This window comes from Schistocerca americana, chromosome 3 (genome assembly GCF_021461395.2).
Source record: "Schistocerca americana isolate TAMUIC-IGC-003095 chromosome 3, iqSchAmer2.1, whole genome shotgun sequence".
Taxonomy (NCBI): Eukaryota; Metazoa; Arthropoda; class Insecta; order Orthoptera; family Acrididae; genus Schistocerca; species Schistocerca americana.
In genome coordinates this window covers 691,759,987-691,784,937 of record NC_060121.1, presented here as the reverse complement: position 1 = coordinate 691,784,937, position 24,951 = coordinate 691,759,987, and the positions used below count along the sequence as shown (strand labels likewise).

At 44.3% G+C, this 24,951-nt stretch overlaps 1 protein-coding gene across 3 annotated transcripts in view; it reads left to right on the top strand.

The window, feature by feature from the left end:
• Positions 1–3,422: 3,422 nt before the first annotated feature.
• Positions 3,423–24,951, top strand: part of LOC124605797 (proton-coupled amino acid transporter-like protein pathetic) — an 81,157-nt gene continuing 59,628 nt past the window's right edge. The window contains exon 1 of one of the 3 annotated variants that reach the window (XM_047137692.1): positions 3,423–3,569. In XM_047137692.1, coding sequence (XP_046993648.1) covers positions 3,552–3,569 — 18 coding nt within the window. In that variant the 5' untranslated portion in view covers positions 3,423–3,551. Of the gene's footprint in view, positions 3,570–23,610; positions 23,760–24,951 lie in introns of those variants that run through there. The other 2 variants (XM_047137693.1, XM_047137694.1) reach the window with 2 other exon arrangements.

Below are 24,951 nucleotides of genomic sequence, written 5' to 3'. Positions count from 1 at the left end.
GCCTGCATTGCTGCGAAAGGTGGATATACACTGTACTAGTGCCGACATTGTGCATGCTCTGTTGGCTGTGTCTATGTGCCTGTGGTTCTGTCAGTGTGATCATGTGATGTATCTGACCCCAGGAATGTGTCAATAAAGTTTCCCCTTCCTGGGACAATGAATTCACGGTGTTCTTATTTCAATTTCCAGGAGTGTAGGTATAACTCGCAGCCTGATATAGATTCGAGCGGTCCAAGGCGCTGCAGTCTTGGACTGTGCGGCTGGTCCCGTCGGAGGTTCGAGTCCTCCCTCGGGCATGGCTGTGTGTGTTTGTCCTTAGGATAATTTAGGTTAAGTAGTGTGTAAGCTTAGGGACTGATGACCTTAGCAGTTAAGTCCCATAAGATTTCACACACATTTGAACATTTTTGATATAGATTAACTCACAGCTCCAAAAATGATTTTAACAGACGTGCGGTCTAACGCGCTGCTTCCTGAGCGGGAAGGCTTGCCGGTCTCCGGCACGTATCCGCCCGGCGGATTAGTGTCGACGTCCGGTGCGCGGGCCAGCCTGTGGATGGCTTTTAAGCGGTTTTCCATCTGCCTCGGCGAATGCGGCCTGGTTCCCCTTATTCCGCCTCAGGTACACTATGTCGGTGATTGCTGCGCATACATTTGTCTGCACGTATGCGTACACCATAGTTACTCTACCATGCAAACATCGGGCTTTCACTCGTCTAGAATGAGACGTTTCCGGGGGAGTCCACTGGGGGCCAAACCGCAAACCGACGCTGGATTCGGTGTGGGGCGACGGCGGGGTGAGTGGACTGCTGTAGCCTGTTGGCCGGCCGGGGTGGCCAAGCTGTTCTAGGCGCTACAGCGCGGAACCGCGCGACCGCTACGGTCGCGGGTTCGAATCCTGCCTCGGGCATGGATTTGTGTGATGTCCTTAGGTTAGTTAGGTTTAAGTAGTTCTAAGTTCTAGGGGACTTATGACCTCAGCAGTTGAGTCCCATAGTGCTCAGAGCCATTTTTTTGTAGCCTGTTGTGTACCACTGAAGGCTACGGCGGCGACGGAGCCTCTCCGTCGTTTCTAGCTCCCCAGTTCAATACATACACACATATATTACATTGCAGTTTTCAATTCCATTTTGAATTTATCTTCAGTAGTGCCCTCCGATTGAAGCAAATCTATCGTTACCTGCATCGCTCTATTCATGATGTCACACTTGTTTCTGTCTTGTTTTGCATTCTTGTTTCTTAATAGGAGAAATCTTTTATTTCTTACTAGCTGACAAACCCGGCAGTCCCCGGTATTCATTTTGCCAATTTTAAATTATAAACGAAAACAATAAATTAGATGATTTTTACTGAAGTACGTAAAAAATTTCATTTTCATTTGTTCGTGAAAACAACTTTGAAATTATGAATCAGTCATACAAAGAAATATGCATAATGTATCAGATGCTTATAGTTGAAGTGGAGATGTTCACAGAGGCCCAGCGTGGGCCGTAATCATCGTATAGCAGAAAAACTTGGTAATGCGTTAATGCGGAATCGATTTATTCAAGAAAAAAATTGTTCAAATTTTGACCAGCAGGTACAAATCTGGCCGGCCGTTGTGGCCGAGCGGTTCTATTTGGTTCAGTCTGGCACCGCGCGGCCGCTACGGTCGCAGGTTCGAATCCTGCCTCGGGCATGGATATGTGTGATGTCTTTAAGTTAGTCAGGTTTAAGTAGTTCTAAGTTCTAGTGGACTGATGACCTCAGATGTTAATTCACATACTGCTCAGAGCCATTTCAACTATTTGAAGGTGCAAACCTGGCGCCGTGCAGAATCTCGTCGACGCATCCGGTGTCCATTTTGAACAAATTACCTAAGCGACGGTTAATAGTATCCAAATTATGTCTTTATTAATAATGTCAACATTACGCTTTTCTCACTTATTTGGCCTTTCCTGCCCCACCTCCCGTTCCCAACCCATCACATACAGAAATATCTCTATACGACTTCCTTGCATCCACAGAGTCAAATTTGGAACTGGTGCCTAAAATTGGGACTAATTAATTTCCAGCGTAAACCGTTTCCTCGTTATCACATTAGAATATCTTCCGAGTTCCGCTGCCTTACGATAATTACGGCCCACAGCGGACCTCTGTAAGTAGCTGCACAATAATTATAACCTCCCGATAGTAATGTATTAGTCTGCAGATTAAGAAACAAGATCGCGGAGAGTTTCGGTCCGTTGGGCGCAGTTGCTTCACGTGTCTACATCTGGATTATGTCACTTGTCTACGGCAATGTTTGTTCATACCTCTATAGACGACTATCGCTTTCGCCTACACCCGTTTCCGTTTCGCAGTTGGCAGATATCAAAATCACTCCCAGGTATCAGTGATTTCCTTAATTGACTCGACAGTAGGATGGCTTATAAAAAGAATAAATGTATTAAAACGTAATGCACTACGCGGCCATTTCTCCATTTATTTCAGTGTTTGTGACGTTGTACCTCTTGAAATATGTGTCGTACAATGACATATTTTTGTAGGTACATTCAGCGGAATATGTGGACACTGTCAGCGAAGTATGTTGCGAATAGAGTTAGTATCAAAGAAGTGACTGCGGCAGTTTTTCATGCAGCTCATTGTTTATGACATCATATCTCCCGACGTGTGACAAAGAGGTGACTCTTAACCCCACAGCGATTGTTGCCTGACAGCAAGGGTGACCTGTTCCAAAAGTCATTCCAGTGATTTAGTAGGAGACATGGAACATACACGCATACACACATCCATTTTTATAACGTTAGGATGGCTTATAAAAAGAATAAATGTATTAAAACGTAATGCACTACGCGGCCTTTTCTCCATTTATTTCAGTGTTTGTGACGTTGTACCTCTTGAAATATGTGTCGTACAATGACATATTTTTGTAGGTACATTCAGCGGAATATGTGGACACTGTCAGCGAAGTATGTTGCGAATAGAGTTAGTATCAAAGAAGTGACTGCGGCAGTTTTTCATGCAGCTCATTGTTTATGACATCATATCTCCCGACGTGTGACAAAGAGGTGACTCTTAACCCCACAGCGATTGTTGCCTGACAGCAAGGGTGACCTGTTCCAAAAGTCATTCCAGTGATTTAGTAGGAGACATGGAACATACACGCATACACACATCCATTTTTATAACGTTTTCCGATGAAAGTCAACATTGGTAAAATCAAGTAGCACTGGGCCTACGGTACACAGTTCTAAGTTGCCCACTTGGCAAATGATGCCAGAAATGGTAAGTCGGGTGGTGAGCGATTTCCCAGTAGTGTTTACGTTGCATCAGCTGGTCTATTCGCAGCTTCAGTCGGAACGTCGCACGCCGCGCCGCGAGCCAAAAACCGCCAGTATATACACGGCAGGCCACGCGTGCGCAGCGCAGTCTGCTTGGTATCTCCGCCCCAGGGCAGGTGGTCGCGTGCGCTCTGGGGGCCGGCTCGTTGACCACTGCGTAACTGGATACGGTCACTGGTTCGCACCTGACGTTGTCTGCTTCGCTGGAGCAAGGATCCTTCTCTCAACATGGATCAGGTTAGCGAGGTACGTCCAGCGATTTGCCCGACGCAACTTAAGCATGCACACTCTGTACTCATTCAAGTAGTGTTTCAATCACTCGTGCTTTGTGCCGAAACTGATACACTTCCATGGAGACTTGATCGAGGAGTTTACATTTCACGTACGCTAGAACTAACTAGGACAATACTTGGCACTGAAGTGAGTCGCGGCTCCCTAGCCACACTTCCGCAACTGTCTCGCGAACGATTCGTTTTCAGACCAATGTTCATTGAACGTTTTAGTTGCAGTTAGCCTATTCTTTCTAGAGATCAGAAACGGAGAGAGTATGCGTCTATTGGTCGGTCTGCGCGCGTCACAAATCAAGGCGCAGCTGTTATATAAGTGCTAACGGGAACCTTTCATCCCTGCTGCTGTAGTTCAGCGGGTATGGCGATTCTGAGAACTGGGCGCTGCGGTCGCTTCATACCTGTCGACTCGTTCTCTTTTACTGAAGCATACTGGAGTGTACGGCTAGTCGTAACTTACTCTTTGTACGAGACAGAAGTACGTGATCTTCCTGCTGTAATGTAGCACCGAGAAGTCGAAGTGGCCGACTGCCGGCATCACATGTCATTTATGGGCTAATAGCGAGTTGTGTAGTTTATCATTCATTTCGGCAATTTATTTTAACAATTAATCACCATTTGGAGACTGCGCATCGCCCTTACGTCACGTCTTCTGGCACTGTCGAAATCGTTAAAGTCTCTAAAATGTGTACATGTCTACATAATTGTTAGACTTCCTTTGAATAGATATTAAATAGTAAAATAAATCTGATGCTTTGTTCAAAAAAGATATATCTTTATCAATAAATGTATAAACAAAACAATATTCGCTTCTAACCAGTCAGTCATATTGATATGTAATGTGCTTCTGTCATTTAGTAAGGTCGGTCATTTTGTGACATTTCAACCTGCAATCAACAATGGCTATAAAGCCGAAATCATGATTGTGTGAATTAAGGCAATATCAATTTACAGTTTAATAGCGGAAATATCTTTCAAAACGTTTGCGTACATAGCGGGAATGTCGTGGGTTCGTTGTTATATTTCCTAACTCGTGTTGTCGCTCGCGTTTCTGAGTCGAGTCCCGACAACAGGCTCAAATGACGTGTCGGCTGCGGCGGAGAGGCGCGGAGGTGGCGAGTTAGAAGATGACGTCACAGGACTCGCTGGCGTCAGTTTGATGTTATACGTCCTGTGTACTAGTTTTGTGTCGGTAAGTTGTTATCGTTGTCAATAAAATTATTGAATTCTGTCCTTGGAGTACGATGAATGGAAAGAACAGCATGCTTATAGCGCAATCTGCAGTTCTACTGATAAAGAAGATATGACGTTTTTAGCAATATCAAGATGAATGCAACCGAGCCTTCAGTAGCAAGCGTAGGGGAATCTGCAGTGTCGATTAACGTGGCACCTGTCACGCATGCCATTGCAAGGCAGGCAGGTGGTGTCGCCTGTGTGTGAGTCAAGTCAGTCTGCAGCAGCGGCCTATGTTTTTCCCCTGCGTCAGTCCGGGACACAGTGCCACACGGTTTTGCGTCTGCCCTTAAGCCTTCCTTTCACGGAACTTGAAAAAGTACGTGAATGAGGAGCTGGTGACGTCAAAGTGTGAAATTCCGAGTACCACTACACTGCGGAGCCTGAAATGAATCTGGCATATCAGATTTTTGCTTCATGAAGCGGAATGTGGCCGAAGAGATGCGACATCGTTTTACGTTGCCAGCAGAACATAGCAGCCGCCATATTGCTTGGCGTTAAACAACGTGTCTGTGTGTCTCTTATTTCATAGAGTACGTACAATTAATATAAGCTGTTTCGAAGCATCAGCAAAATGAAGATCACTACAAAATGCGTCGTTTTAGCTACGGTGTGTTATAATAAGATGTCAAGAAATTACATATCAGTAGGTAATGGCATCGTGTAGGTAATTTTAGTGTTATAACTTATATACCACCTTCTCAATGCTACGGCACAACATTTATCAAAGTATGTCTCTATGGTACTGTTTGCATACTAAATGTAACATTTATAGTTACGATCAACAACAGTGTTTGCCATGTGCGGTAGCCAAGTAGCTGTGTTGAAACTCTAACGCCGGCACGCCAGGCAAGGGTTTTCGGTCAGAGGGCTGGCTACCCTCTGTAACAAAATAAAAATTAAAAAAAAAAACCTGAGTGATGTGTTCAACGCCTAACCTGAACAGGTGCCATGTCCGCCCAGACGAAATGCAGAGAACAAGAACGATGAAGAAAGCAGAATTGATAGCGTCGTGGGCCACTGAGCTGCGATGAACAAGGTAGCGAGTTTGCATCCAGCCGCCTCCGGTATTTTTAAATGTATTGTTCTATACATTATTCTGCGTCGTTTTTATTCATTTACAAGTATTATCTCAAAAGTCGGTGTTACCTGTTATAACTAAAAAAGTTGCAGCAATTCCAGTTGCAGAGGCCAACGATTGGAATGTTTCGCCAGCTCCCAGAATGTGTGAAGGTAACTTTACTCACTGTAGGTATTTGCTGTTATGAAACTTTCTGTACCCATCTCTGGGTTTATGGACTGGCCTATATTTGGTGTCTTGAAGGTAAATACACCACTGGCCATTAAAATTGCTACACCACGAAGATGAAGTGCTACAGACGCGAAATTTAACCGACAGGAAGAAGATGCTATGATATGCCAATGATAAGCTTGTCAGAGCATTCACACAAGGTTCGCGCCGGTGGCGACACCTACAACGTGCTGACATGAGGAAAATTTCCAACCGATTTCTCACATACAAACATCAGCTGACCGGCGTTGCCCGGTGAGACGTTGTTGTGATGCCTCGTGTAAGGAGGAGAAATGCGTACCATCACGTTTCCGACTTTGATAAAGGTCGGATTGTAGCCTATCGCGATTGCGGTTTATCGCATCGCTACATTGCTGCTCGCGTTGGTCGAGATCCAATGACTGTTAGCAGAATATGGAATCGGTTGGTTCAGGAGGGTAATACGGAACGCCGTGCTGGATCGGCCTCGTATCATTAGCAGTCGAGATGACAGGCATCCTGTCAGCATGACTGCAGCTAATCGTGCAGCCACGTCTCGATCCCTGAGTCAACAGATGGGGACGTTTGCAAGACAACAACCATCTGAACGAACAGTTCGACGACGTTTGCAGCAGCACGGACTGTCAGCTCGGAGACCGTGGCTGCGGTTATCCTTGACGCTGCATCACAGACAGGAGCGACTGCGATGGTGTACTCAACGAAGAACCTGGGTGCACGAATGGCAAAACGTCATTGTTTCGGATGATCCAGGTTCTGTTTACAGCATCATAATGGTCGCATCACTGTTTGGCGACATCACGGTGAACGCACATTGGAAGCGTGTATTCGTCATCGCCATACTGGCGAATCGCCCTCCTGATGGTACAGGGTACCATTGGTTACACGTCTAGGTCACCTCTTGTTCGCATTGATGGCATTCTGAACAGTGGACGTTACATTTCAGATGTGTTACGACCCGTGGCTCTACCCTTCATTCGATCCTTGCGAAACCCTACATTTCAGCAGGATAATGCACGACCGCATGTTGCAGGTCCTGTACGGGCCCTTCTGGATACAGAAAATGTTCGACTGCTGCCCTGGCCAGCACATTCTCCAGATCTCTCACCAACTGAAAACGTCTGGTCGATGGTGGCCGAACAACTGGCTTGTCACAATACGCCTGTCGCTATTCTCGATGAACTGTGGTATCGTGTTGAAACTGCATGGGCAGTTGTACCTGTACACGCCATCCAAGCTCTGTTTGACTCAATGCCCAAGCGTATCAAGGACTTTATTACGGCCAGAGGTGAGTGGTCTGGGTACTGATTTCTCAGGATCTATGCAACCAAACCGCGTGAAAATTTAATCACATGTCAGTTCTAGTACAATATATTTGTCCAATGAATACCAGTTTATCATCTGCATTTCTTCTTGGTGTAGCAATTGTAATGGCCAGTAGTGCATCTTCTTCAGTGATGGTATGCACCTTCGAAAAAATATCATCTTCCATTCAAGTTAAATTACGAAATGAATCTCGATCTTCAAATCTATGTAATGAAGTATGTTATTTCAGAGTGTTAGTAGTGAATAAAACATGTTTATCAGAAAGCTGTATAGCATAATGCAGTGATCCTCTAACAGAAATTCGTTGTTCAAGCAATCTACGAATCCAGAATCTCTTTTGAGATTTTCTCCGCTCTTCTTCTGACAATAGCTAACAGAGTTATCGCAGCTGTTTTAGGCGTGTCTATTTTCGTAAACTGCATGTTTTGCAAGCCAAATAAAGTAGACAACGGCCGTTGGAGAGCGCTGAGAGCGCAGAGCTCGCGTCGTGTGCTGCCGGTGCTGTGACTCGTGAGGTCAGGCGGGACATGTTGGCGACTTCGCGGTGATCGCACATTGCGTCCACGTCTACGTTTGCTGTCTCGTTCCTTGTGAGGACGGCTATAGTTAGCGAGCGTTGACGTGAAGCTGTACCAGTTTTGTGACGTCACTTCCTTATGTTTCACGTTGAGGAGCTATTTTGTCACGTAACATACAGAAAAATTCTGCTATATTTCGGCAACATGTCAGTAGAATCAACAGGAAACAAGAACACTCTCTACGTTACACAGAACTTGCGAGTCGGCATACTGTATTTGTCATTTTCAGTTGAAGCTCTTATGTGGTGGGTTTTATATTCTACATCTGCATCATACTTTGCAAGCCACCTAGCACTGTGTGGTGAGGGTAGTCCTGGTACCACTAACCAGTGCCCCCTTCCCTGTTCGACCCCCGAGTGGCGCGTGGGAAGAATGATTGTCGGTAAGCCTTTGTATTGGTTCTACTTTCTCCAATTTCCTCGTCGTGGTCATTTCGCAAGTTATATATGGGAGGAACTAATATGTTGTGCGACTTTTCCCGGAAAGAGCTCTGTCGAAGTTGCAATAGTAAACATCTCCGCGCTGCACAACGCCACTCTTGCAGCGTCTCCCACTAGAGTTCGCTAAGCATCTCTGTAACGTTCTCGCGCCGACAAAGCTATCTCGTGACGAAAACCACCGCTGTTCGTTGTATCTTCGGCATCTCCTCCATCAGCCCTACCTTCTAAGGATCCCATACTGATGAACAGTACTCAAGACTCGGTCCAACAAACACCTTGTAAGCCGCTTCATTCGTGGATGAGCTACGTTTCCTTAACAATCTTTCTATGAATCTGTCAGACATCTGCTTTTCGTACTGCTTTGTTTATGTGATCATTCCACGTAATGTCGTTCTGGATGGTTACTAATAGATATTTGACGGTATATACTGTTTCCAGCGATTCATGATCAGTAGTATAGTTCTACAGTAGTGAAGATCTTTTCCTATGTATGAGGAATCTGTTAAATTTGTTTACGTTCAGCGTCAACTGCCAGAGCTTGCACTACTCATCAGTCCTCTGCAGGACATTCTGCAATTCGATACTGTCTTCTGGCATTGCTATTTTCTTAGAGAGAGCCGCATCATCTGCTAACAGTCTCGTAGAAAATCCGACGCTTTCCTCTATATCATTTACGTACATATACGGTCCTATCACACTTCCTTGGGATACTCCCGAAATCACCTGTCGATTTTGTTCCGTGAAGAGTGACGTGTTCAGTCTGCAAGTAAGTCTTGAATCCTGTCCCAAGTCTGCTCTGATATTCGGTAAGCTCGTATTGTATTCACTAAACAAAAGTGCAAGACGCTGTGAAGATGCACTCTGTGAATGTATACTGTTTCTAGTCCCCAGCACATTGAGGATATCTCGCAAACGCTTCGTTATTGTTCCGATTTGTTGTAATAAACTGTAGGGAAACGTCATACTGGTAGTTAAAGAGTTGTCTTATTTAGTTATTGTTGTTATAACTCGCGACTTACGAAATTATGCCGTTTTAAGGCAACGGCATATTAAAGATTCGTGAAAAACCGTCGTTTATAGTAGGATTCATTATAATTAAATGTCAGTTGCTAACGATGAAGTCCTTCAGAAGTTCAAAATGGTTCAAATGGCTCTAAGCACTATGGGACTTAACATCTGAGGTCATCAGTCCCCTAGACATGGAACTACTTAAACCTGACTAACATAAGGACATCACACACATACATGCCCGAGGCAGGATTCGAACCTGCGACCGTAGCAGGCGCGTGGTTCCGGACTGAAGCGCCTAGCGCCACAGCGGTCGGCCCTTCAGAAGATTCTAACATAAAATACAAGGTCGTTTGTTGCAGAATACCAGTGTAGCATAAGTTGTCGACGTGCCGGGTTGCGAAGCAATGTGTACTGGATTCGCGTGTCGATGACCCAATTTTTTTGTTTACAACTTCTTGTTTTTTGCACGTTTGAGAGACTTCCTAATTAAATTAATGGAAATGATTTCTGTAACATTCTATTTTATACAAATATAAGTCTGCGATCTCTCAGGAGTGAGTTTGTCCTATTTTGTGAAGTTTTATAAACTGACTTTCCGAGTACTCGGTGTAGCCCGGACATATACGTATTTACGTATTTTACTTTTCTATTAGTCCACCTCCTACGCTACCTCTCTCTGTCCATCTCCTCCTCCCCCTTCTCTATCATTTCTTCCTCTCTATCAGGTCCTGCTCCCCCTCTCTCTATCCATCTGGTCCTTTCCCTCTTTTAGTCTACTCCCGTCCCCACTGTCCATCTCCTCTCCTATCGAAGTTCATCTTCCCCTCTATCTCCTCTTCATCACCTCTATCTTTTCTTCCTCCTCTCTTTGTCCTTCTCCTCACCCCTCTCTCAATTTTGTCAAGCTCCTTCTTCCTATTTCCATGTCTCCTCTGTCTATCACATCCTCTCCCTTTCTCGTTGCCAATCTCTTCCTCCTCCATGTCTCTATCTATCTCCTTATCTTATCATCTTATCCTTTCCCCGTCCAATTTCTCTTCTCCCCACTCTCTATCCATATGACCCTCTCTCCTTTCTATTCACTTCACCCGCCCCCTCTCTCTGTCTATCTCCTCCTCTCACCTATCTATTTCCATCGTCTCCTCGTCCCTCACTTTCCGTCCATCTCCTCGTATCCGCTTCTTCTCCTTGTTTTCGTCCCCATCCCAATGGGAAGTTGCTTGTCGTTACCCCCAATAGTATTTCTATCCAGATAGCGAGTTGTACGTGTACCAAGTTTGACTGAAGACGTTTAGGGATTTAGGAGGAGCGTTTCACACGTGTGTGGCCTTTCTCTTGCACGCCCGTGTCACATATATGTAACATATGTCGCATATATCCGTACATGTAGTGCATGTGTATCACTAGCGAATTTCGCCCAGCAGTTTCGTTTCCACGCGACTTCCCTTCCATTCTAGTACCGCTTTGCGATAATCGTTGCGAAGTTGCTCAGGGGAGTGACTCAAAGGTTACGGGACGAACTGAAGACTTAAATTGACAACTGTCTGCCTAATGGCATGCACTGCGGGTTGTTTGCACCAGTGAATGAGCTACAACAAACTGAATCCAAATTAACTGTTTTTATACTATCGAGAGTATGTTAACATATTTACAGTTAACGGAAATTTGTGACTTTTCTGTCATTTTCGCTGTTAGTTTCCACACTATAGTTTAATTTTACTGGGCGACAGTGGCGCTGCTAGTCACAGAAAATAAAACTACCCGTATGATTTATCTCTTTCTTGCTATTTGTTCCCTCTGCCGCACAGTACATGAAACACGGAACATCACATACTCGTCTCACTGCACTCTTTTTCTCAAACCTCTCCTGCAGTAGCCCAGAAGATTAACAGTTGTATACAACGGCATGTTATTGTGTCTCGTGTACAAAGATGATGTTCCAAAGCTGATGGCCCGCATCTCGTGGTCGTGCGGTAGCGTTCTCGCTTCCCACGCCCGGGTTCCCGGGTTCGATTCCCGGCGGGGTCAGGGATTTTCTCTGCCTCGTGATGGCTGGGTGTTGTGTGCTGTCCTTAGGTTAGTTAGGTTTACGTAGTTCTAAGTTCTAGGGGACTGATGACCATAGATGTTAAGTCCCATAGTGCTCAGAGCCATTTAGAGCCAAAGCTGATGCTCCACTTTCTAAATAAAACAATACAGAGCTGTTGTGTAGGAGGTGACGCAACTCACATCGCTTCGTATAGTGGACTCAAAGACGCTGATAACTGGATAGTAACACGTTGCAAACGATTTGTTGGTGTGTTACTCTACAGTCGCGGCATCTGCAGAGTCATACTCAACTATACAGGAAATGATTCGCAAACTACCAGCTATTAACTTGCGCCGTCAACGAGCCTCAATTCAGTTGCTCTGTTGGAGGAGGGCCTTAGCCCAAGCGACGCTGCAGAATAAAACAAACGCCTAAGCAGTCTATATCTGTTTGTACTGTTTGTATCCCGCAAGTCGCAGTACGGCGTGGATAGAAATTGCGTGGAGGGAGGGGAGCAGACAGGGAAAGGTTGCGCGGGGTAAGTCAGTACTATTCTCCCCACTTCTGTTCCCATTCGTGGTTGGTACAGCGGATTAAGTATTGTCAATGTACATTATGAATCTTTGCGCATATCTTTATCAGTATAATTCTTATGCGCTGTTGATCGAGTTGACAGTATATAAAATTGTCCGACGTTTCGGGCACTATTGCAAGCGGCCTCTCTCAGGGCTTTGTGCTGAGCTGAATGACGGATTTTGCATAGTATCGGAGGAAACTCTTTACGTGCTTTCATAGTATACTTGAGGATAGGAGGAGGGGTGTTAGGCGTTGTTTATTCTACGTCTACATCTACATTATACTCCGCAAGCCACCCAACGGTGTGTGGTGGAGGGCACTTTACGTGCCACTGTCATTACCTCCCTTTCCTGTTCCAGCCGCGTATGGTTCGCGGGAAGAACAACTGCCGGAAAGCGCGCTCGAATCTCTCTAATTTTACATTCGTGATCTCCTCGGGAGGTATAAGTAGGGGGAAGCAATAAGTTCGATACCTTATCCAGAAACGCACCCTCTCGAAACCTGGGCATCAAGCTACACCGCGATGCAGACTAATGCCAAGTGTGCCACTTGAGTTTGCTAAACATCTCCGTAACGCTATCACGCTTACCAGATAACCCTGCGACGAAACGCGCCGCTCTTCTTTGGATCTTCTCTATCACCTCCGTCAACCCGACCTGGTACGGATTCCACACTGATGAGCAATACTCAAGTATAGGTCGAACGAGTGTTTTGTAAGCCACTTCCTTTGTTGATGGACTACATTTTCTAAGGACTCTCCTAATGAATCTCAACCTGATACTCGCCTTACCAACAATTAATTTTATATGATCATTCCACTTCAAATCGTTCCGCACGCGTACTCCCAGATATTTTACAGAAGTAACTGCTACCAGTGTTTGTTCCGCTATCGTATAATCATACAATAAAGGATCCTTCTTTCTATGTATTCGCAATACATCACGTTTGTCTATGCCACTCCCTGCACCAAGTGCCTATCCGCTGCAGATCTTCCTGCATTTCGCTACAATTTTCTAATGCTGCAACTTCACTGTATACTACAACATCATCCGCGAAAAGCCGCATGGAACTTCCGACACTATCTACTAGGTCATTTATATATATTGTGAAAAGCAATGGTCCCATAATACTCGCCTGTGGCACGCCAGAGGTTACTTTAACGTCTGTAGACGTCTATCCATTGAGAACAACATGCTGTGTTCTGTTTGCTAAAAACTCTTCAATGCAGCCACACAGCCGGTCTGATATTCCGTAAGCTCTCACTTTGTTTATCAGGCGACAGTGCGGAACTGTATTGAACGCCTTCCGGTAGTCAATGAAAATGGCATCTACTTGGGAGCCTGTATCTAATATATTATGGGTCTCATGAACAAATAAAGCGAGTTGGGTCTCACCCGACCGCTGTTTCCGGAATCCATGTTGATTCCTAGAGAGTAGATTCTGGGTTTCCAGAAACGACATGATACACGAGCCAAAAACATGTTCTAAAATTCTACAGCAGATCGACGTCAGAGATATAAGTCTATAGTTTTGTGCATCAGCTCGACGACCCTTGTTGAAGACTGGGACTACCTATGCTCTTTTCCAATCATTTGGAACCTTCCGTCCCTCTAGAGACTTGCGGTACACCGATGTTAGAAGGGGGGCAAGTTCTTTCGCGTACTCTGTGTAGAATCGAACTGGTATCCCGTCGGGTCCAGTGGACTTTCCTCTGTTGAGTGATTCCAGTTGCTTTTCTATTCCTTGGACACTTATTTCGATGTCGGACATTTTTCCGTTTGTGCGAGGATTATTGGTCTTTATATTAATCTTTGTCCCTGGCGGATAAAGAAGCGGCTGGTTGGTGTTTACATTGTTTCTTGCCATTGGTGGATACAGGCGACTTAGAAACAGGCGGTAGCTGTGCCGCAGTGCTGTTTAATTGTTGGCAGGTGCGGGCTGCGGCGTCACTGCGCTCTGTTAATATGTACGACCACCGCTGTCTTCGGCACGCCTGTGTGAGTTACCTTGCGCGCTGTCCTATAACATAGCGTTGTCACTGCTGGCAGCCACGACGCCGTCCTCTCTGTTCATCTTGGCGGGTCGCTTGGACGTTCCTATCGCCCCCCTTAATTTTCTTCATCAATGTAAATGGCTGTTCCGCCTGTAAGCGGGCTTCACGAATTATTACACTACTGGCCATTACAATTGCTACACCAACAAACAATGCATATGATAAACGAGTATTCGTTGGACAAATATATTATGCTAGAATAGACGTGTGATCACATTTTCACGCAATTTCGGTGCATAGATCCTGGGAAATCAGTGCCCAGAACAGCCCCTTCTGGCCGTAATAACAGCCTTGATACGTCTGGGCATTGAGTCAAAGAGAGCTTGTATGGCGTGTACATGTACAGCTGCCCATGCAGCTTCAAAACGATACAACAGTTCATCAAGAGTAGTGACTGGCGTATTGTGACGAACCAGTTGCTCGGCCACCATTGACCAGACGTTTTCATTTGGTGAGAGATCTGGAGAATGTGCTGGACAGGGCAGCAGTCGAACATTTCCTGTATCCAGAAAAGCCCGTACAGGACCTGCAACATTTGGTCGTGCATTATCCTGCTGAAATGTAGGGTATCGTAGAGATCGAATGAAGGGTAGAGCTACTTTTCGTAACACAACTGAAATGTAACGTCCATTGTTCAAAGTGCCGTAAATGTGAACAAGAGGTGACCGAGACGTGTAACCAATGGCACCCCATACCATCACGCCGGGTGATACGCCAGTATGGCGATGACGAATACACGCTTCCAATGTGCGTTCACCACGATGTCGCCAAACATGGATGCGACCATCATTGTGTTGTTAACAGAGCCTGGATTCATCCGAAAAAATGACGTTTTGCCATTCGTGCACCCAGGTTCGCCGTTGAATACACCATCTCAGGCGCTCCTGTCTGTGATACAGCGTCTGGGGTAACCGCAGCCATGGTCTCCGAGCTGATAGTCCATGCTGATGCAAACGTCGTCGAACTGTTCGTGCAGATGGTTGTTGTCTTGCAAACGTCCCCACCTGTTGACTCAGGGATCGAGACGTGGCTGCACGATCCGTTACAGCCATGCGGATAAGATGCCTGTCATCTCGACAGCTAGTGATACGAGGCCGTTGGCATCGAGCACGGCGTTCCGTATTACCCTGCTAAACCCACCGATTCCATATTCTACTAAGTCACTGGATCTCGACCAACGCGAGCAGCAATGTCGTGATACGATAAACGTCAATCGCGATAGGCTACAATCTGACCTTTATCAAAGTCGTAAACGTGATGGTACGCATTTCTCCTCCTTACGCGAGGTATCAGGACAACGCCCTTCAACTGCTGTTTGTGTATGAGAAATCGGTTGGAAACTTTCCTCATGTCAGCACGTTGTAGGTGTCGCCACCGGCGCGAACCTTGTGTGAATGCTCTGAAAAGCTAATCATTTGCATATCACAGCATCTTCTTCCCGTCGGTTAAATTTCCCATCTGTAGCACGTCATTTTCGTGGTGTAGAAATTTTGATGGCCATTGCATTCATCCTAGTGTTCCGCCACCGCTGCCCATGTGCCTTGTCCCTGACGGATATATCTTTCATGAGCTACAGTTCCTGTGCTATCGGCCGCCCCGTCTCGCCTACACGTCCTAGTCCACATTTGCAACCGATGTCGTAGACTCCTGCGGTGTTTAGCTTCTCGACAGCATCTTTCGTTGGACCTGTAACATCTTTCATTTTATTTTTGCTCCGAAAGATTGGCTTCGTGCTCTCTCGGCGGAGAATTTTCCCCACACGTTCAGTGACCCCTTGTACGTATGGTAATAGGTCTATGTTCTGTTCTTCCTTCTGCTATTCGATATTGGCTTCATACTTTATCTTCATAGTTTCATCTGTCATATTCTTGCCACAACCGATGGCTGCAGAAACGGATCTAAGGTGTCATAGTTTCGCCTTCATGTGTCCGTCATCGCTGATTGTGGGCTTTCATGGTTTAAGTGTGAACGGGGAACTTCTGTGTGGATGATGGTGGGAGGATCCCCCGCAACCCCACGCTTAATTTAACTAACCTGTTTGGGCAGGAAGTATACAGAAACATAAGGCAGCTTTAATCGCTGCGACTAAAAAGAGGTATACTGCTGAATGATTCTGCTTTTTTGAAAAGATGTAGTGACACCAATGTAGCCCCAAAACTCTTACAGCTGACGTTCCGTACAAAATCGAACAAGGCTAAGAATATCTGTTTACAGGCGAATAAGGCTTTACTGAGAAAGAGGATCCGGCACATTCGTATTAGACTCGATAACATCATCAACAACAACAACAGGAAACTGTGTGAACTGCACCTCTCCCTGACAAGAAAGCTGGAGATGGGAGACTGGGAAAGGTCGGACAGGACAACCTTTCAACAAGCCACAAGATGGAGCGACAATATCACTGATCGTGACTACGACATATACCACGAGCTAAAGCAGAGAATATCGGACAAGAAACGGTACGAGTCCTGACTGATGTAAAGCCGTACAAAGAATACATAAGCAGGGAGGAACGATTTGCTATCGTTGAGCTGAAGAAGACCCTCAGTTAGTAATGGCACAGGCAGACAAGGGCAACGCTACCATTGTACAGGACACAGCAGACTACAACAAACGAATGAAGAAGCTTCTTCTTCTTCTTTTTTACTTTCTATATTCGTCAGTCTTCTGAATTCCTCTCTTGTGTCAACCACTTCATCACAGAGCAGTATTTGCAACCTACGTCCTCAATTATTTACTAGATGTATTCTAATCTCTCTCTTCCTCTACAGTTTCTGCCCTGTACACCTCCCTCTAGTACCATTGAAGTCATTCCATGAACTGTGGAAGTATTCTGTGATATCTTAACAGATGCCGTCTCATCCGGTCCCTTCTTCCTGTCACTGTTTTCCACATATTCCTTTCCTCTCCGATTCTTCACAGAACCTCCTCATTCCTTACCTCATCAGTCCAACTATTTCCAACAATCGTCTGTAGCACCACATTTCAAATGTTTCGCTTGTCTCACAGATTTTTTCGCATTCCATGTTTCACTGCCATACAATCCTGTGCTCCAGACGTACAGTGTCAGAAATTTCTTACTCAAATTAATGCCTGTGTTTGATACTAGTAGAATTCCCTTGGCCAGGGATGCTCTTTTTGCCAGTGCTAGTAAGCTTTTGATGTCCTTGCTCCGCCCGTCATTGGCTATTTTGCGGCCTATGTAGTAGAATTCCTTAATTTCATCTACATCGTGACCATCAGTCCTGATGTTCGGTTTCTCGCTGTCCTCATTTCTGCTACTTCTCATTACTTTCGTCTTTCTTCGCTTTATTCTCAATCCATATTCTCCACTCATTAGCGCGTTCATTCCATTCAGCAGATCTGTAATTCTTCTTCATTTTCACTGTAGATAACAATGTCCTCACCGAATTGTATCATTGATACCCTTTCACCTTCCAATTTAATCCCACTTCTGAACCTTTCTTTATTTCCTTCATTGCTTCTTCATGATACAGATTGAACAATAGTGGTGAAAGACTTACACCCTTTTTAATCCGAGAACTTCGTTCTTTGGCGTCCATTCTTATTATTCCTCTTGGCTCTTGTACATATTGTATATTATCCGTCTCTCCCTATTGCTTACCGCATTTTTATCAGAATTTCGAACATCTTGCACAGTTTTACATTGTCGAACTCTTTTTCCAGGTAGACGAGTCCTACGAAAATCTCTTGATTTTTCTACAGTCTTGCTTCTTGGTGTCTTTGCTTTTCCTATAGCTAAACTGATCATCATATACCACATCTTCAATTTTCCGTTCCATTGTTTGAATGGAATACTTAATGAATGCATGCTTGCATTCAATATTTCGGCGGCTACATCGGATATTAATGTACCAGCATTTCACATTTGTAATGCCTTATCTCGTGCTTACATCAACCTCTGATCTTTCAATGTCAGTCACTTATATATGTTGGCTAGGCAGATGTATTCACTGAATTTAATTACTCTACATTAATTACGTTTTGGTGTTGCAGTGTTTTCTCCCGTCATTTTGTTATGAACATATTTACCGATTATGCAGTATGTGATGATGACATGTAATACACCGCCTGGTAATTTTGTATTTCCACTTCTACTAAATGAAAATATTCTGTAGATCTTATTTTTCAGAAATTGTTCCACTTGAAAATCGCTATAAGAGTAATTGCAGTTGTGTAGGTTGAAAGGTTTTTGTTGGATTCCTTTCATGTTAATTTCTTAAATCTGTTGTCATTTACGGCACAAATTCCTCTTCTAAATTTACTGTGGTGTTTCTGACTATCTGGGAGGAGACTGAGCAGTGAAACGTGTTACTTTTACACATAAACAAGAAGGATCTGTCACACTACTACACTTTAAAACACAGTTTATATGTAATTCATGTCACACAGTCTCATACGGAACCTACATCCGCTTTCTTTTATATATTGTATATGATAAAATACTGTCACCCCCCTTCCCTTCTGTGTGAGAGGATGAATGAGCAAATGTATTTGTAGTTGCATGCTGGATGGTAGCAGACAAGCCTGTTTGCTAGAGAACAGTAGGACCAACGTCGGAACAGGTAGCTACGCTTTCTAAAAGCAGAGAGGTATCTATGCTTAGTATGGTCCTGTCCATCCCTTGTCATGTTGGTATAGGAAGCTGCCTCTCTGGTCACTTCCGTTTGTATTTGGGAAGCACGCTCGGTAGGAGCGCAGGTCAGTCTGTCCGCGGCGAGCGTCTGAAGTGGTAAGATCTCCGGCTAAGCGCGTGTCTGCTAAGTCCGTAGGACAATGGATTTCTTAAGTTCAGCCTAACTGAAAATTTAATCACCTTTATTTCAGGTTTAGCTCTAAAATATCTATGTTATCTTAAATTGTAATGCAGTGTAATTCGAGTGTGAAGTTCAGAATATATTCCGGTAGTTGCTTTGTCACTACTTTGCGAGTAAAGTGGAACCATGTGTTGATCAGTAACTCTAACTAGCATCATCAATCTTCAATGCGAGTGTGCTTGAGATTATAACGTCTCGTCTTGACAATATTTTTCAATATAGCAACTTTCTTTATGTTCAACCCACGTGGGGTGTACTATGTGAGACCAGTACCACGTGCTTATACAATTGTTTGGCCCATCAGGTTAATAGTAAGAAGATAGTAACCAGTTCGACGTTTTTATTTTGTAAATTGGTTTTCGATCTAATTTATTTTAATTATCAAAATTATTGTGGAGTTACACTCTTTGTGTAAACCAAGCTGACCACGTGAAGCATGTGGTGTAATCATCAAAGTAGCCCTCAGCTATTCTTTTCGGGAAGATTTCACAGAGAGTTACTATGAATTTAGTATACCAGTGTGTGGTAATTACATGACGGACAGGATTACGCTACGAACGTAACTTCTTTGGGTGAAAATTGAATCGGTTGGTTGTGGTTAATTTCCTCTTGCATGTTTCAACGTTCTTCGTGTGTTATTTTATGAATGCAGTGTTGTATGCAGTCTCCCAATCTTGGCTCCATATTTGATGTGTTCCGTAAGATTACAAACTCACATTTTCACAGTCCTAAATAAGGCACCAACTTACTTATGAATCAAGTTTAATATGCTGAAATTTCAATGATCAATGTTAAAATAAATTTCCAAATATAAACTGATTTATTTCTTTTTGTTTCAATTCTCTTATATATATATATATATATATATATATATATATATATATATATATATATATATATATACATCACCGGTTTTCGTATGACCATTAGAAGATTATAATTAATGTTAGTCTGGTTGGGAATTTGGTAAGCTAGACTGCATACCTGGTGAAACAGTTGCTCAGTAATGCAAGGTTAACTTCCCCAGACAGCTCACAGCTTGTAACCCACTTTTATGGTCTTGAACATCAGCACCGCTTTCATAGAAAATTAAAGCAACAACGTTACAAGGTTGTAAATAAAGTAATTTTTCCAGTCAAAGGAGGTAGTGACGTGTTTTTAAAAGTTTTATTACTGGGGACCCAAGACAAGAAAAGATAATCAGTACTGTAAAATGATCTTCAGCACTACTGTTTTTGTGTCTGCCATTGGAAGGTAGTACAATAACACCAACTGCCATTATACAGCCACCGAGAAAGACTTAAGTAGGAATATACACTACTGGCCATTATAATTGCTACACCACGAAGATGACGTGCTACAGACGCGAAATTTAACCGACAGGAAGAAGATGCTGTGATATGCAAATGATTAGCTTTTCAGAGCATTCAGCACCTGAAACGTGCTGACATGAGGAAAGTTTCCGACCGATTTCTCATACACAAACAGCAGTTGACCGGCGTTGCCTGGTAAAACGTTGTTGTGATGCCTCGTGTAAGGAGGAGAAATGCGTACCATGACGTTTACGACTTTGATAAAGGTCAGATTGTAGCCTATCGCGATTGCGGTTTATCGTAACGCGACATTGCTGCTCGCGTTGGTCGAGATCCAATGACTGTTAGCAGAATATGGAATCGGTGGGTTCAGGAAGGTGATACAGAACGCCGTGCTGGATCTCAACGGCCTCGTATCACTAGCAGTCGAGATGACAGGCATCTTATCCGCATGGCTGTAACGGATCGTGCAGCCACGTCTCGATCCCTGAGTCAAAAGATGGAGACGTTTGCAAGACAACAACCATCTGAACCAACAGTTCGACGACGTTTGCAGCAGCACGGACTGTCAGCTCGGAGACCGTGGCTGCGGTTACCCTTGACGCTGCATCACAGACAGGAGCGCCTGTGATGGTGTACTCGACGACGAACCTGGGTGCACGAATGGCACAACGTCATTTTTTCGGATGAATCCAGCTTCTGTTTACAGCATCATGATGGTCGCATCCATGTTTGGCGACATCGCGGTGAACGCACATTGGAAGCGTGTGTTCGTCATCGCCATACTGGCGTATCACCCGGCGTGATGGTATGGGGTGTCATTGGTTACACGTCTCGGTCGCCTCTTGTTCGCATTGACAGCACTTTGAACGGTGGACGTTAAATTTCAGATGTGTAACGACGCGTGGCTCTACCCTTCATTTGATCCCTGCGAAACCCTACATCTCAGCAGGACAATGCACGACCAAATGTTGCAGGTCCCGTACGGGCCTTTCTGGATACAGAAAATGTTCGACTGCTGCCCTGGCCAGCACATTCTCCAGATCTCTCACCAAATGAAAACGTCTGGTCAATGGTGGCCTAGCAACTGGCTCGTCACAATACACCAGTCACTACTCTTGATGAACTGTGATATCGTGTTGAAGCTGCATGGGCAGCTGTACCTGTACACGCCATCCAAGCTCTGTTTGACTCAATGCCCAGGCGTATCAAGGCTGTTATTACGGCCAGAGGTGGTTGTTCTGGGTACTGATTTCTCAGGATGTGTGCACCCAAATTGCGTGAAAATGTAATCGCATGTCAGTTCTAGTATAATATATTTGTCCATGGATACGCGTTTATCATCTGCATTTCTTCTTGGTGTAGCAATTTTAATGGGCAGTAGTGTAATTGGATTACGAATCGCTGAAAGTGCAAAATAGTGCCAAGGATGCGAAGTGTCTCTGAAGAATTTTATAGCCACGACAAGTAAGTGTTTGATGTTAGTATTAGAAAATCTCCTATGACATTAACTACAGTCAGTTCCCGTCATAACCAGGATCAGATAATGATGACAAAGACTAAAGAAGAAAACTAGAAAAAATATTTTTTTTCTTAAACGTATTGGCTACAGAAATTTTTATCCAACTGTTATGTTTCTTTCTTTTAAACAACAACAAAAAAATCGTAACCGATAGGAGACTAAACTTCAGATCTAAGACAGTTCGTCACAGAAGGGAGCTCTGAGGCCGAACTTTATGGTTTCTCAACCAAGACTAGTTATTGCCAAATATATATTGTAAAAGCTACTTACAACGTTTTAGTTAATTTTGTGCTATGGTAATTACTGCTTCTGCTGATTTTTCCTCAGAAGACGCTGCAATTGGCGTTACACTGGTCTCGTTCACTGTTTCAAGTTCTTCTTGGTAATTCGGAATCCTGTTTTTCTAGACAGCACATGTTTTGCGACATTGTGGACCAAACTCTTCACAGAGATCGTTCCCCGTCATGTTTGTCACTCTGTTGACAATGGCGATAGCTGAGAGTATAAGTTCGACATGGAAAGATCTCCGTGAAGCATTTATTACTGACGTTACGGGTAATTATATGAGAGATCTCCACATGGCAGTCACACACACTGACCGAAGAGCTGTATTGATTGTATGTTGGCACTAATGCAGGAAACCATCGTGCTAAAAATAAAGTAAAAGAGACACAACAATTATACGATTTGAAATTTTGCCTTTTCTGTAGCTTACGTTCTTGTTTTCCTGCTAGTTTTGTGGTTTTGCGCATTAATACCAACATACAATCACTATAGCTCTATGCTGGTCGAAGTGAAACTTGAATGAGAAGTAACGGCTCCAATATTAGGAAAGCTGACAACACCTGGAAGACCTCGCATCCCTCCCCACCGAATCTAAATGGCGCAGAATGGTAATGGACGACAAGATAGTCTGTTAGCAACGCGGAATCGTCCAGGTCTGTTCTCGGGTCTTACAAAAGTTAAACATTACGTATGTTGTGGTGTTGAATGGGTGTGTGCATGTACGTGGATGTGTATTATTCTAATAACGTAGATAAGAACATGAGTTGGCGAGAGGGAAGGTGGGCGAAGTGGGGTGCACGGAATGAGAAGGAAGGGTGCTGAATAGAGAAAGGGTGCTGGCTATAGTAGGGAGGATGCCGGAGTAGGGAGGGTCGAGGTTTCAGTAGGATGGATGTAGGTTGGAGTGTGGAGAGTCGAGGCTGGAGTAGGGATGATGAAGATTGGAGGAGGAAGATGGAAACGAGAAAAGACGAAGAAAAAGAAACATGGTAGGAAAATGTATCAGCTATACGATTTGCATTGCCTTTTGATGGAGTGTAGGCTTCCAAACTTGACGAATTGAAAATAGTGACTTCTTGTGTCTTTTCCATTTTTGACTTAAAATGTGGGAAAGGAGAGAGTGGTACAGGCGGGTGAGAGCAATGAAGACTGACAGATGTGAGCCACTCGGTCTGATTCTGGTGGTAGATCAATACCTGGAGAAGTAGCAGCACGGGATCCGTAGGGAGAAAGCCGGGCCAGTTCTTGCCTCTGGCAGGTGGCGCCGGGGTTCCCCGCGCAGTTCATCTGAACAATTCCCCTGCCTCCTCCCTCCCGCCTTTCCCCTCTATTGGAGGTAGTAGGTAGTACGCACTGCCCCCACTCCCGAGCGCCACGTACGTCACGCCGGCGGCGGCGGCACGCGGTCCCCGACCCTGAGGAGTAGGAGGCGGCGTCGGCCGGCTAGCGGTCCCACGTATAAAAGTGACGGCCGGGGCACGCCGACCACTGTTCTACCATAACCTGCGACCAACAGGGCTGCCACCCTACTGGGCTCCTCCGAAAGCAGCCTGCCGCAGCCGACAACTCAGGCCGTTCCGTGACAGACGCCGCTGCTGTAAAAGTCGCGTAGCCGACGGCAGGGGGTTCCCACTCAGAGCTCCTCGTATTGTATAAGGTAAGCAGCTTTTCGGCAAAACATCTCACCAAGTCGCCCAATAGAAGGCTATGTCACACTTAGTTAGGATTAAAAACTATGAGCGAGTATAATTTCATTGCACTGCTGATTTTATCTTTAACGGCTGGAAAGTTAGTTTCTAACAATAGTCCCAAATATCGTGCGAACATTTCGTCAGAGGGTTAGAGTATATTTTACTGTGTTATTTTGCTGTCTGAGGCTTTGTTCTTCTTCTAGTACTTCTATACTCAGCTTTTACTGTGATCAAAATATGTTGCAACGCCACCTGAATCCTCGACTGTAAGAAAGGTAAGAGTTTGATGCCATGTGTTTGCTCGACCGGTGTAAACATTATAACGAATATTTATCATGTCGGGCACGTTACTGGGAGATGACCAATCATTTCTTTTTATTTAATATCATTTGATACCGTTCTCCATTCCATTCTACCATATGTCTCTCGTTTCGACACTATTTACCACACCCAACATGGTCGACAAACTTCCCCTACAGTATTTCCCCAATGACGCATATTTCAGCACTAAATTATCAAATGTTCCACTACCATGGCTCTTTTCTAGTGAACATTTCCAACGATTTTTTCTTCTCCCCTCGGTTCCTGCTCACCCCTTAATTTTTAACATCGCTTACAAAACCACACCATCAGACCATTTTCCTTCAGTTCCGGCGTTTTTATTTTTTTATTTTTAGTAGATTGTACTCCAGACGCGCAACTTAACATAATTGCTCCCTGAATTCCATGTCGAAACTTGATAACCTTCAACCTTACTTGGTAAATATGGCTTTCTTTGTATGCAGTAATCTGTTTCCGATTCTTCTGTGGTTCAGTCGTCTTTTAATTTCTCTCCACGTCTTAGTCTCGTGTTTGTACATGTCAGTATAACGCGATAATCATTACTTATAAAGACCATGATACTTCTTATTTCTCTTCAAAATGAGTCTGCGTTAGACATCGGTAACCCAGCTGCTCAGAGGTGTTATATTCCAGACGAAAAAGGAAAAATAATTTAAAATAAATCTGATCACGCTGTACGTAGCTCCGATATTTTCTATGAATTGATAAAAACTTTAACCAGCGACATTCTACAAAATACTGAAATACCCTATTACGTGCGTCTTCAACTGTATGTGCAGGGTAAATATTACACGTACAAATGAAAGGAGCGTGTGG